Source organism: Eptatretus burgeri, chromosome 1, assembly GCF_056783735.1.
Source record: "Eptatretus burgeri isolate ZD-2024b chromosome 1, Ebu_testis_v1, whole genome shotgun sequence".
Lineage (NCBI taxonomy): Eukaryota > Metazoa > Chordata > Myxini > Myxiniformes > Myxinidae > Eptatretus > Eptatretus burgeri.
Genome location: NC_140961.1, coordinates 116,848,111 through 116,863,000, shown reverse-complemented (window position 1 = coordinate 116,863,000; position 14,890 = coordinate 116,848,111). Strand labels below are relative to the sequence as shown.

Here is a 14,890-nt window from a genome sequence, read left to right as displayed (position 1 = left end):
CTTGGCCTCCTCACGGAATGTGTTGCTTGCTTTGAACTTTTTGAGGGAAGCTCCCTTTCCAATCCCATGCAGACGAGATGTTGTGTCGCACCCAAGAACTGCATGTAGAAACAGTATGTGCTTGCATATGTCTGTACCAATCATTTTCTTTGTAGCCTTGATGTTCCAGATGCGAGGCTTCTTCGTGTTCTTCTTTGGCTCGAGACAAAAGAAGAGGTCATGGGATTCTAAGCTTGCATGGTAGCATAGGAGGACGAGGAGGTCTGTGTCATCACCAACTAACAGTGTTGGTGACAGTAGCAGACTGCACGGCCTTCAGTACAATCAGGAGATCAGCATCCCCTGAGGCATGGTGAGTCTCACAGTTCTTCTTCTAAAGCTCTTCACTCAACATAAAAATGAATCGCTGTTTATTCTGCCTATTGGCAAGAAACTGTTCCTTCTTCATTGTGAGACGCATGTCAGCTGTAAATGCCACCGTCGTGCCAGCATTCCATTGAGACCATCTCTAGTGTGTCATGTCCTTCGTGTTGGTACTCTCATAACCATCAAACACGACTATGGCATCTCCATACTTCTTCGTTACATAATCAGTGTACTAGTGGCATATGTCTCTGTATGTAGATCCACGAGACCATGGAATGCGTTGAACAAGTGCCCCGCCATCCAAAACAGACTGTTGCCCATCATTGGGGATATTGGCTGGAACATCGGATCCAAGAAGATCCCAGATGGCATCAGCAAAGATTGGCTTGTGTGCTTCTCGGAGCTGAAGAGAGGAATCAAAGAGGTCTGGTGTATGGCTGCACAATTCATATTTGAAGGCCGACTCCAGTTCTTCTGCTGTCTGTGCAACAGTGATCAGTCTCTGGAAGAGGAGTTGTGGGTCAACCTGGACTTGCTCTCCATCAATCTTGAAAGATGACTTCATGCCGAGGGTGACAACTTGGTCTTTCCTCTTAAATGTGTACTCGGCAGGTGTTTTCCCTTCCATAGATTTCAATATTTTGGCTCGTACAGCATGTGCTGTATCAACGTTGACGGTGGGGTGTGCATGAACTCCAGTGGCAATGTTCCTCAGACGTGGATCACTACTGAACGGATTCCGTTCCTGTAAATACTGACGAGCTGATAGTGTGTCCTTCCAGTGACGAGATTGTCTTGCCTTGGTCATGTCCTTCTTCTGCTCTCCAGTGTTGTAGTTGACACCTGTGAGCTCCTGCATTGCCTGGTATATTTCTGCACAGGCAGGCATTGATAGTAGCCATACCAGCCGTTGTTGCTCTGTCATTCCTCACCCTCGTGTGAGCCCCCCGCTGGTCTTCAAACTTATCATCAGAACTTGTTCAATGATCGGGTCAGATGAAAGACCTGCCCACAGGCGATCACTTCGTCGAACCACATGGAACCCCTCATCAAAACGTTGTTGGACATTGGGATGTTGAATTTTGAGGTTGAATATCTGCTGCAGATACACCCTCGCAGATTTGGCATACAGATTGTGGCCCGAGGCTGCCAGGTAAGGCAGCATTTCCTGGATGGCCTGTAGATATTGGATTTCCATGATTTCAGGACTTTTTTTTTCTGTCACTGAGGACATATCCAGGAATCAAAATCTGTTGAGTTTGCTTTTGTTGCAATTTGTGTGGGATTGACCAAATATTTCTGCTAAAATGCCTGTACTACTGGGACAGATTGGCTCAGGAAAGAACAAAGAGCACATATGTTGATAGTATTGGTTTTGTTTTTTGCAAGGCAGACATTGACATCAAAATCCTCAAATATTTGGATAAATAAATAAATAACAGGGATAATAATGATAAGAGCAACAACCACCACCAACAAGATCGTTGTCCTCTCAACAGCAAACGTAATAAAAGTACCTTCTTCAAACAGAACTAAAATATAAAAAAAAATAAAAAATAATTCCCCTCGACTCCCCTCAAGGTGTACGACAGTCCGTTACTTCTTTCACCAAGTATATCAGAGCCTATCCAAAGTTTATTTGGATTACATACCCTGTCGAGTTCGATGGTAAATTTCTGGTCCCATGCCTGTTTCCCACAAGTCTTCCATGCCGTCTGTCCCACCACTGCATTGTCCAGTTTCAAACAAGCACAAATCTCATCTGCACTCAAAGAACAATGGAGTAGGAACACACAGCACATGTCAAATGACATTCAATTGATCTACAAGAGCAGCCAGGATGGTAATAACTTGTTCGAGTGACTTAAATTACTTTATCAATCAAGATTTCATGTTGTCACTGCAATTTAGCCTGCAAATGATGGATGAAAAAAGGTTTTAGTTTCAGCCAACAATGAAGGATCAATAGATAATAGTTAAATGATAATTCACCTCGCATAACTGTGGAAACGCTTCATTTGCTTTTGTATGTGTGACATATCAAAGTATCAGAAAATTTGGTGCAGTACTATTTCTTACTCGACACTCATGGACAACCAATGAAATAGGCAATAGTCTGGCAGCAACAGAGTTAAAAATAAAAACAACACCCAGAAGAGAATATATCAATGTCAAAGCATGGTGAAGGTCACAGATGAAGCAAAAAAAAACAAACAAAAATAAACATACTTGAGATCTCGTCAGGTTTGAGGCTGTAGCGGGCAGAGCTGGGCCTTCCGTACATGCTCCGACGGGCAATAAAAGAACTTTTGTTCTCGCCTGGGCTGGAGTTCACAATTGTCGTGGGGGAACTCTTCGAACGGCTTGGGACGTTCTCCAAGAGTTCCTGACACCCCATGAGCCGGACCTCCAAGGTACCTGTTTGGAATCACACAATGGAATTTGCCCAAATTCGCAAGACTTCTTAGCAACACGCAAATGAAGAATCAATATATCTTAAATTGTAATGGGATGTTATTATATTGGGTTAGGCCATTTTAGAATTCCAATTACAGATTCTTGGAGAGGACATATTTTTGATGTATGTATGTATGTATGTATGTATGTATGTATGTATGTATGTATATGTATGCCTGACGTTGCTTAATGGTTAGGGTGGTGGGCTTGGGATCTGAGGATCCTGAGTTCAAATCCCACTCGGCTGTTGAATTAATACCAGGTGGGGTTGACTGCCTGTCATCCTTCCGAGGTCGGCAAAATGAGTGCCAGCATGCTGGTATACTGTGTCGGAGTGGCGACCCATCAAGGATTGTGCCCAATAGCCAAGGAGACTGCTTAGGCAGCACCAACGCTCTGCAGTGTGGTCCCAATGGATGGATCACACACACACACACACACACACACACACACACACACACACACACACACACACACACACACACACACACACACACACACACACACACACACACACACACACACACACACACACACACACACACACACACTTCAGGAAGTATTTGGTTGACTTTTATGAACTCTTGAAGCACTTTATACGAGTTGAAAACTGGTAGTTATATCCAAGTTGTGCATGAGGGGCTCTTTGGGAGTAGAAAAAAAAAATTCATAGCCCCATGTGTTTAGGGTGGGTGGAATACCTCGACACCACAGAAAGGGGTGTCCCACTACACAAAGAAAGAGTTGGAGAAAGAACTTTCTCAGCTCACCCAAAAGGCTGAGAACTTACAACTTTTCACACTACAAAAACTCCCAACAATGTGGGCCGGTGCAAGACCCGAAGGATCATAGATGCTCGCATTCTACCCAAACCCCTGATCATCCCAACCCTGCCAGTGAGTGGACTTTGAACCTTGCGAGAATACCTCGTGTGAACATGGCAGACTTGTTGATATTGTTACGGTTCTAGGAACCGTATGCATACAAACATACAGTTGTCCTGAAGTCAGTTATTCCGTTAAGTTTATGTGTAGATAGAACCCCTCCTTGTGTTTAGTGGGATATCAAAGGGGTGCATTGCGATGTTTTTTTAGTTAGATCAATAAATATCTTTATATCCCCTCCATTATGAACCACAGTACCTTCCTCTCGCATGGGCTGAGCAAACGCTTGTTCGCCTACTCGCCCAACCAGTGACTCGCTGTCCGAGGCAAAATCCTCTTGCAGTAGTTCCTTTTTGGCGAGTCCGCACGTGTGGAGTGGGCGAGCTTCCCGGTATGGCCGAAATCCCACCCAAAAAGGGCAGCCCCATGGAAGCTCCGTCCAATCAGGGCAAACAGTGACGTCGGCTTCACCAAGGCCCCTCCCCGCTGAGGGTGATCTATAAATTACGACACCGTCCTCAGGGTAGAGTGCTGAGAGGGACAGCGAGAGCTGGAAAGTGAGTCGTCTTGAGGGTGAGCCGGAAAGTGAGTCGTCTTGAGGGTGAGCCGGAAAGTGAGTCGTATGGTGAGCTGGAAAGTGAGTCGTCTTGGGAGTAAGCTGGAAACCCTGATCCCCGCCTCGGACTCTGCTCTACCCGACCCGGGCTCTTTCGCCAACACGGTCTCCACGCGGGCGGCCGTGGACCGAGCCGCACGACCATTGCCAGGTGCCGCACCATGGAGCATTCCTTTCCCGGGAACTCAGGTACCGAGAACTGCGACCTCAACTCCCTCCCTCCCTGGCTGAAAAAAATCCTTTGCCATTCAACTGGATTTATTTTGTCCGAGTGTGTGTCTGAGTGTGTGGCGCCGTCTTTAAGTAAAAACTGTGTAAGTTATTCGAACCTTGTAAATCTTGCCTGTATTATTCTCGCGTCAAGTCTGCTCTGTGTCTGCTTTACAAGTTGCTGTAAAATTGTCACACTACATTACATCTCTCTCTTCTGTCCCCTGCATAACACCCCAATAAACCTGTTACCTATACCACATAACTTTCCTCGCTTTATTGTAAATAAATTATTGTAGAAATGTTCCCAGTTCGTTTTCGTCTTTTTCTTTCATTGGTCCAGCATGGTTCGGATCCAAGTTTAGCCGCGTCTTATCCCCGATAATCTGTTCATTCTAGTAGGTATGTCCTTGGTAGTTCCGCTCGGCTGCATCTGATCCGGAGTTGGTAGTTGGTACTCTACCGTCGTTGGTAGAGTGACCTGGTTCGGGCAAGGCGTACCGAAGGCGTCATTCCCCGGAAGATGACACCGCGTGGTTAATTAGGTAGATTGGTTCTAGGCAAAAAGACCCTACGCTACGCGGTGGAGGTATTGGCATCCACGGTCGGCTAAGCGACCCGCCGCGTCACGGAATTATCCGGATTGATGGCCTACAATTCCAGAGAGTCCGGTGGGAATCGACGAAACTTTCCCCACTGAGTGGTCGTTCTCGCCACCGGACCTCCGGCCCGCAACAATATATATAATGGAGTCTGCAGTTGGAAAGACTTCCCTGAGGGATGGAAATGGGAAGGTCATATCTTGGGCTTAGGAAAGCACAGAGCAAGTAAAAAAAAAAAAAATTAGATATTCATTATTAATCATGCTGGGGTGGGAGGCATTCGAGCTGTGAGGGTTGTTATAAATATTGTTACAGTTGTCAGCCGGGGCCAGTTTCCTGGTCAGAATCTTGACAAAGCACGATTAAAGTGGACATGCCGGTCCACCAGTGTTCAGGGCCTATGTGCTGGTTAAGTCTGCAGAATGTCTGAGCCAGTTAAGCAACGTCCTGGCACTTCCCTCATGCCTGGCACCAAAGTGGCAGCACGAGCGGTTTTGCCACATCGGACATTGTATGCTAATCTCCCCAGACCCAATCTGTCCTTTAATGAATGATTAACAGCAATGTGGCTCGTGATCAGGACAATTCAATTCACTCAAGGAGACCAAATTGATTTAAAAAGTGTATTGGAACAACTGAGGGAGGGATAATAAAACGAAGCAATCCTACACAATTATTATGCAACTACTATGCACCCTAGATTTTCTACACACAGAAGGTCTTTATTTATATTATCCTTCAGGCCTCAGACATACCAAGAGGAAAGAAGGGATACAGTGGGGTGACGAGACAAGAAATACCATCGCTGTGCTGGTTGAGCACAGCAGACCCCGAGGGAGGAATGTATGGCATGACAGGGAACAGTCCGCACACACCGAAGCTCAATCCCACACAAGCAGGCACGGTCGAGAGAGTGCAGGAATGCAGGAGAGCAGGCCGGTCGCGATGGGTTGTTGAGGACCAGGTTGGGAGTAGGGAGAGGGGAAGCAACGAATGGCAGGAAGGACGTGTTTGCCGTGCCCCAAAGCAAACCGCGCAGCTTCCCACACTGAGGTCCTTGGCACATCTCTTCCAACCCCCGGTTGCACACACGTTTATGCCCTGGGGGACACTCTGCCTCGTGTCATCATTCAGCCTACCGCTCGTGTCATCAAATGGAGGATTCTCACACTTTGCGCATTTTCTGCCAAAACTCATGCCCACAGCATGGTTTCTCACAAAAAAATACAGGAAATAAACAGAGGGATAAAGCATTTCAAAAGTTCCAGGGTGAAGCAGTTTCAGACATGAGCATGCAGCGAAGTAAGACAGCTGCTTTCTATATAAATAAAGGCGCATTTCCTAATATGATCATTTTTCATCAAACTTACACTAAAAGATGCACTTCAAAAAAAACAAAAAACTATCATCAAGCTATGCAATCTTACCACCAGAAGGCATGCCCGCAATAATATATTGTTATTTGGTTCTGGGGCCACAAGAGAAATTGACTCGATTTTTGCAAAAAGGAGAAGTGTGTGTGTGTGTGTGTGTGTGTGTGTGTGTGTGTGTGTGTGTGTGTGTGTGTGTGTGTGTGTGTGTGTGTCTTATCCACTGCCAACGCTCTCTTGTGTGAACAGGAATTGGTAGGAACTCGACGCCTCTCATCCACGGATATGTCTCATGTGTCCTATATTTTTGTGTCAGATTTGCATCCAGGAACACAACAATTATGGTTAACCATCCTGGAATTGTCACTTTCATTTAAATTCTGGAAATTATGTTAAAAAGACTTTCATTGACAGATTTCATGAGGAAAGACAGGTTAAAAGTGTCCCATTTAATGGTAGTGAGTCACAGAAATCACACATGCAGCAAATGCGTGAAAGGACTTGTTTGCATTCATACGTCATTTTGAAAGTCCGGTATTCTCTCAAAGTAAACGTGCATCATATAGCGGCATTCCCAGATGGAGGGGGTATTACAAGTCATAACCAGAGAAGATCATAGAAGTGTGGGAATTAGTCTGTGTGTGTGGTTTCTATTTCTTTACTTTTATGAACTCCTAAACCACTCTATGAAATGAATTGAAAAGGCACGGGAAAAAAAAAATCCTGGAGGCCAAACACATTTTAATTTGGCCAAGGCCGAGCGAAGCCCAGGCTATTTATTCCCGATATGTGAAACACCCTGAAATCCATGCCGACTGCATTTTCCATCAAATAATGATGCAAATTTGTGTTCAAAAATAAATTATCCATGGGTAAGCGCCCCAATGTTGAAAGTTCCGTGTGAATCGGTCAAGCGGTTGTGGGGAAAACAAATTTAAAAGTGAATAAAGTTTAAAAAGTGAGGGCAGAAGAAACACGACACAACTCGACGTCACAACGTCAACCGGTATACCTCCGCTCACATCAAGTCTTTGCTTACTTGAACTTTGAACTAAAACCTCAAGACCATTTGACCTCAATATCTACTCTGTACATATGTATCATGGTACATGTACTTAGTTCAGTTCAAATCTCATAGCCAATGCGATCATATTAACAGTTTTAATGTGACCTCTGACCCTTGACCTTTTCGTAACAAATCGTACATCATGGACGGACACATTGATGGAGGTTTATACACACCTGTACCAAGTTTGATTACAATCCTTTCAGCTGTTCTTAAGTACCACCTTTTTAACAAACATGACCTCTGACCTTTTGATGCCAAAATCTAATCAGTTCATCTTTGAATCATAATTTATACTTGTTCCAAGTTTGGTTGAAATCCCATCACAAGTTCACAAGTAAGATCGGTAACAGAATTTTTACCTAACAGTACCTCTAACCTTTGGACTCTATACCCCATAATCTCAGCAGTTCGGCTTTACATCATTATATATATATATATATATATATATATATATATATATATATATATATATATATATATATATATATATACATATATACATATATACACACACACACACACACACACACACACACACACACACACACACACACACACACACACACACACACACACACACACACACACACACACACACACACACACACACACACACACACACACACACACACACACATATTATATACTTGTACCAAGTTTGACTTGGATCTCTTCAGCCATTCTTAAGTTATGGCGGAAACAAAAACCTATCACGGACGCACGGATGGACGTACAACCCGAAAACATAATGCCAGAGGCAACTTTGTTGCGGAAGCATAAATAAGAGTGAGGGCCTCAACCCACATTCCACAACACATTCAAGGATGGTTGTGGACGCCTATTCATAGTACAGTAGCAACACCATAAGAGTGTATGTGTGTGTCCACATTCTCTTCAATCTCATTTTTACCTCTAAGTCTTCAAGACAGCTATTCACCATCTCAGATCGTCCCCAATTCCTTCTCCTTCCAAATTTCCTGTTTTCTCTCCTGAGTTTCTTTCTGTATCGATCTGTCCACCCCATACATGCATCATCTTGTCCACTCCATGCATCCTCTCCTGTCCCCCATTCCTCCCTGTACCCATTGTTTGTCCAAGCCTGCCTCTATCTTAGTCTTCAACTCTGCTGTTGGTGTCCCTGCACCCTCCCCCCCCACTCTCCCTCTCTCTCAGCTGTTCCTTTTGGCCTGTTGTGTCCTGATCCATTCAGTGCACTAGCTCTTCCACAAGCCTTGACAATGGAAACAAAAAAAACCATAACAAAAGGAGAACACAACAAAGCAGAGATCCTTAGCATGATGAACATCATGAAAATCGACTTCTAAAAACAAACAAAAGAAATTCATCCTCACTGAAGTGTTGGGAGTATTATAAGTCATCATAAAATACCAAAGACATTGTTGAAGTTGGGGAATTAACCCGCCTCTCAGGACTGATTCTTTGCTCGTCTGTATCAATTTACAATTAATTGCATTTTGTTTCAATCAATGCTGAAGTATTTTGTTTTTCTTATGATTGCAGGCCCATTTGGCTGAGGGCTGAAAAATGTCTTGTGTGGCAGTGTGCCAATGCATTTAACTAACTAGGAGGCCCGTTGATCCACTGGACCAAATCTTCATTGGTCTGCACGGCCTTGAGTGTTTTTGCTAATCTGAACAAAACAATAGGTTTCCCAACCCGGAAGCCTTGTAACCATAATAATAATAATAATAATAATAATCGAAATTCGAGGTCTTTTGGGGTCTTGGTGGTCTTAAAAGGTCAAAGGGGTCCCGGCACTCTAAAGGGGCAAAAGGTACATTCCAATACTACATAAATAATTTATAGAAAGCAACACACACACACACACACACACACACACACACACACACACACACACACACACACACACACACACACACACACACACACACACACACACACACACACACACACACACACACACACACACACACACACACACACCTCATCCATTTATAGTAGATAGAGTCTAACGTCTGCAGACAGTAATATGGGGAAGGTTCATCAATATTCAAAAAAGACATCTATTATGAGATTTTTAGAGCAAGAAAAGCTGATGTTTTGACATTTCATCCTTTTACACACAAAACTTGAATGACCTTGCACAGAATATTCTTATGAAGAAGTGAAAGAATATTATTGTTGTAAACATGACCTCTGCAAGAAAATGGTGTTAGTCATGCAGAGCTGACGGAATAATGGAATAATTTGTTCCTCATCGAGGCTGACAGGATGGTGCAGAGGTTCCATCGTTCCCTTTATGCTGTATAGTTTGGGATGGAGTATTAGCCTAACAATAAGATATCGGATTAATGTTTTGCAGGCAAGATGTTGCAATAAAAAGTGGGCCATCCCTTGGATGCATGTTAGGCTGGGGCTCTCATCTGCTCGCATTAGAGTTTATTAAAGATCCCATGGTGACTTTCGTGAGGAGTAGGCAGGCTATCGCCAGTACCCTGAACAATTACAGATTTCTGCCCTGACTACTGCTGGGGAGACTAAGGCAAACCATCCTTGTCATGAGACCACATTGGCTGCACTGAACCAGCATTTTTGGCAGAGCACCAGAAACAAGCAGGTCATCACCAAAGTGCAGCTTCAAAGCTGCTATTTTGAGCTCTAACATCATTGCTGTCTCAACTGTTTATGATTGGCCAATTAGTACATCCTTTGGAAGGTTTACGTTACTTGCAATATCCTAAAAAGACAGCGACTGGAAGAAAATGGAAAAATCAGCAGTCAGCTTACAAAGCTGCACATGAGTCATTAATGTGCAACTATTATAAATGACAAAAATTATTTTATCTCATTTACCAGTAAGTGCTGCAGGCTTGCTGATGTTGGTGTATTGATGAGTGAGCGAATCTCCCAAGCTAATGAAACTGTGCCGTGGAGAGAGGATTGGAGAAGCCATGACAGAAAGCTCCTTTTGGATGGCAAAGCGTTTGGGATGTTCTTCAGGAAGTTCAGAGAGTCGCCGCTCCAGTGACAGCTGCAATAGGTCCATCTTCTGACTTGACTCCTGCAACTCAGTCTGTGCCTATAAAATGAAAGTTAAAGAGCAGGTTTTGGGTCGCTGATGACTTCACGTGATTCGAAGGTTGTAATCACATGAATAATCGTTGAGCAATTATTTTCTTACATTTGAAACTCAAAATATGCTAAAATTAACTGATAAGTCAAAACTTTTGTCAGTAATCGAAAAACAGACCGGAATTTACCGAAGATGCTACGATGTCACGTTCTCTGAAAACTTTGTGAACATTCGGAAACAGCGTGTGAAAAATGGCGAGATGCGAATCAGAAAGTGATTTCAGCGGCGATGAAATTGAGTGTTTTCATTCTGATATTGCCGAGGACAAGTCGGAGGATGATGGGAATTTATACAATGGAGTTTCTGACCTTGAGCCATATAAATTTGAGCCACTTGAAAGTGCCAGAAAACGGCCTATTTCGTGTACAAGTGGCAGGACTGACTGCCCGGCAGTTCACACTGACAGACTCCACCAGACAGATTGGTTTGTAGATTTTCATTTTCTTGTTCGATGCATAAAATATTGTAAAGTTTGATTCGTCTGTGACGATATAATAATTTTTAACCCTCTAGTCACTCAAGAGTCAGAAATAGAATGAATCAATAATGGACCCAAATATATTACAAACCGTAGTCTTGGCGTTGAAGTCTTTCTGACAGCTGAGCTTGACTCCAGCGAAAGTGAACAGTTAGAACAAACCCCAACTTTCAAGAGACTGTTGTTGCATATAAATACCAAAACATGTTTAGCCTGATTGGGAAATATTCTACCAAATTTAGAAAAAAAAGTGGAAAATTGATCAATTTTTTACAATTGAAATGAAATAGCCCAATTTGCTGATGCTGTTAAAAAAGTAATTTAATCAACAATAAGTTGATTTGTTGAGAAATTTTTTCATGCTTGTGTTTTTTAGAAAGTGTATTTATGTGTTTTTCCACGTACTCTTGAAGAATACATTTCAAGGTTTTTCTCACTTCAACTCAACAACTGATTCTCTGACAGAGCAGTATCTGGAGAATTTGTCAACCAACAACTCATATTCACAGAGTGGTGATCAGATGTGTTTATGCCTTCGTAATCCTCGGCTGTGAAATGGTCACCACAAATGACAAGCCTATCCAAAGAGTCCTCTTTACCCGTTTTCTTTGGGGGAAAATTCACCCGTTTTGTTTGTACAAATCTTATCCACTGCCGGCGAATGTTTGATTCCTTCGGGAATCGGTGGGAGCGATTACCCGTTTTCCAGCCATTTTCGCAAAACATGACAACACATGTACGAGGCATGATGTACAAATATCCAAATAACTTTGTTCTACAATAATTAAAAATAAAAAAGGATAATATCGAAAAGAACTTTACAAGCTCAAAAAAAGCGAAAGAACGGCCCGCTGAACTGGACACTACTTAAATGAGCGAGTTAGCGTCCGCTTTGTTTTGGAGAACGTGACATCACCATCCATATATGGGCACACGGCTGTTTTTTTCATCAGCCTCGAGAAATAACAACTTCGGAGTTAAATTTCATCAATTTTCCCAATAGTTGGGCAACCACAATAGTTTGCCTCGAACTATTTAATGCACAAATAATCATATTGATAAATTTTCATCACATGTTTGGTGACCCACAACCTTCTCTTTAAATAACTGCAAAAACAGCAAAGTTCAGTGTTTAAAGTATATGCAAGTATTATGATTAAAAACACTTTTTTTTAAAAATTCAAGAGTATGCAGGGATGATATGCCAAAAGGTATGTAAACAAGGTAGGGGTGGTCACAAGAAATTATCATGTGGAACCATCCCAACAGCTTTCTTTGAACAATGATTGTTCCTTGTCCATCCCAGCATCCATTTGCAATGAGTGTGTATCAATCAAATTTAAATGAAAAAAAAACAAACAAACAAAGAAAACGTTTTTTATTGCTCGTCTCTGTACTTTAAAAAATGTATTTACATGCTGGAGAATTTTATTTCAAGTCCACTATGAAATATTTTGTCAATTATGTGCAAAAACTCTTTGCATAAAATAGTCGTACTATTATACAACAGGCAGCAAAAATATTACTTACACCATTGAAAACACCCATACTGGCCAAAAACGAAAGAACACAGTACAGTAGGTCCAAGTTCATGATTTTGAGATGCTGCGTTTTGTTTGTTCAATGATCACCTTATGCAGAGTTACTGTGTTATTGAGTCCACCTATCTCGGGCAGGATGCTTCTTTGAGACTCCAGAACACTTATATGGAGATATGGAGGAGAAACTGTACTGCAGATGTGATTTAATATAAAAGCTGAAATTCGACAAAAATAGGACCATTTTCTATCTGCAACTTATCTGGGCTTTGGCCTCATGTTGCAGCCCAAATTTGGGAGCATTCTGACTGGTGGGTCTGAAGAAGAAAATTTTTGAAGGAATTTCTGCGATTTTCCAAAAATTGACTAAGTCGGCCATTTTGACACACTTCCAGTCACGTGATCGGCATGACCTCCGCAAGTTCACATCCCTACCATGGTCTAACATTGTAACCCAAATTTGGTAGCATTCTCATTGGTGGGTCTGGAAAAGGAGATTTTTGAAGAAATTTACTAAGTCGGTCATTTTGACCTACTTAAAGTCATGTGACCGGAACGAGCTTTGCAATTCCTGTTACCAGTCAGGAGAGGAACGTTGCTGCCCAGCCGTTTGGCCAGATAATTTGAAATGGGAGACGGAAGGAAAGACGGACAGTGCGCAATGACAATACCTTATCTGGAATTTCAATTCCAGAAACACTGAAAATAGATACACTGCATTCTTCCATTTTTGGGCAGCATACAGATGATTGGCCCTTGGGCAATTGTGCCACCACAGGCCTGCCCCACCAGGCTGATTGACAAGTGATGTCTCACCCATCCTTCTTGGTCTTTCATTGCAATATATGTAGGTATGCAGTGATGGCTACTTTGTGGAATCCTTTCAAGATACGAAAATTTTGAGGTGTCAAGGACCTTCCCACTGGAAAACGCAGTCGATTCGTGTTTAATACAAGTACTGAGCTGAAACCAATTTTGAGTAAGGACATCTGAAAAGAAGAGGAAGAAGAAGAATTGCAATTGGGCTGTTTTGTAGCTTGGCGATGCTGTCCTGGAGCTTCATGACTTGTTGGATGTGAAATTCTCCACAGACGAATGGTTGGTACCTTATAAGTTTACAGGTTTGTGTCTTGGTAGATTTTTTTTGATGATTTGCGTTGTATTAAACATATGGAGTGTCCATGCCATTCTGACAGAGGAAGTCGACAGACTTCCTGATACTTTTAAGATTTAATTATTAAGGTCCTCCATGTAACTTGTCAGTGAAGAAAAAGTAAATATTCCTACCAAGGGGAAGTTGTTGTGGACATACCTCAGTGAGCAGCTTTTTGTCCTTGGCTTTAGCAGCACTAAGCTGTCGCACAACATTCTTGGCACCTTCGGCAACAGCAGACTCGATGCGCAGGTGGTGTCGCAGCTCTTCAATGCGTAGTTCGAGTGGACTAATTGAGTCTTCTGGCTTTGCTGTCCACAAGGACAAGGCAAAAAAAAATTAAAACGTTTGGTGTCAGAATGGCATTACGCTAGCCAAAAGTGAGGAGGATATCATAAGAGATAATAAAGTTTTGATTTGCACTCTGTAATGTGAACACTTATTCATGCTAATACTTTGGAAATGGCAAACACCACCACTAATTGGGCCTGAAGGAAGATCCACAATGGTGCAAACTGCACAGAGTAGGATTGTGATGGCAACAGGTATTCTGCATAAACATGTGCGGGGACAAATTCACATCACAAAACACGGCTCCTGGAATTGTATTATGCCAATTTGGCTATTACATATTTTGCATGGACCAGAACAATAACAATGGCTCCACATGTACCCAACTTCAACTGGCAAGTCCAATTCAGCAAGGTAATACATGATAGCTTGTCATGCTTTCCTAACTACTGGATGCTGTTGGAATAGCCACCATCATGCTTCGCATGGGTAACATGTCCTAATCTTCATCGACTTCCAGATCGGGGATTTTTCCATGTGTTGGTCGAATCTGCAGTTGCCGCTTCCACCTCATTAAAGCCAAGTTTTTCGAATGGAATTCATCACGTTTTACTGTTATATCTTTGTCCCTGTGTTGCTGTTTCCTTCCTTCCCATTTACAATGTTAAATCGTACCTTTTTGTGTTGTATTTATTGAATTTGTTTTTGTGCTGTTTATGGCATACTCCTCGGATAACTGCT

At 42.6% G+C, this 14,890-nt stretch overlaps 1 protein-coding gene across 3 annotated transcripts in view; it reads right to left on the bottom strand.

Annotated features, from left to right (window-relative positions):
- The window catches only part of LOC147035253 (serine/threonine-protein kinase N2-like), a 241,459-nt gene that overhangs the window by 103,796 nt on the left and 122,773 nt on the right, over positions 1-14,890 (bottom strand). For all 3 annotated transcript variants that reach the window (XM_085896036.1, XM_085896046.1, XM_085896028.1), the window contains exons 6-9: positions 14,018-14,169; positions 10,410-10,635; positions 2,596-2,784; positions 2,019-2,128 (exon numbers count right to left, since the gene is read on the bottom strand). In XM_085896036.1, the coding sequence (XP_085752162.1) occupies positions 2,019-2,128; positions 2,596-2,784; positions 10,410-10,635; positions 14,018-14,169 (677 nt within the window). The remainder of the gene's footprint in view (positions 1-2,018; positions 2,129-2,595; positions 2,785-10,409; positions 10,636-14,017; positions 14,170-14,890) is intronic.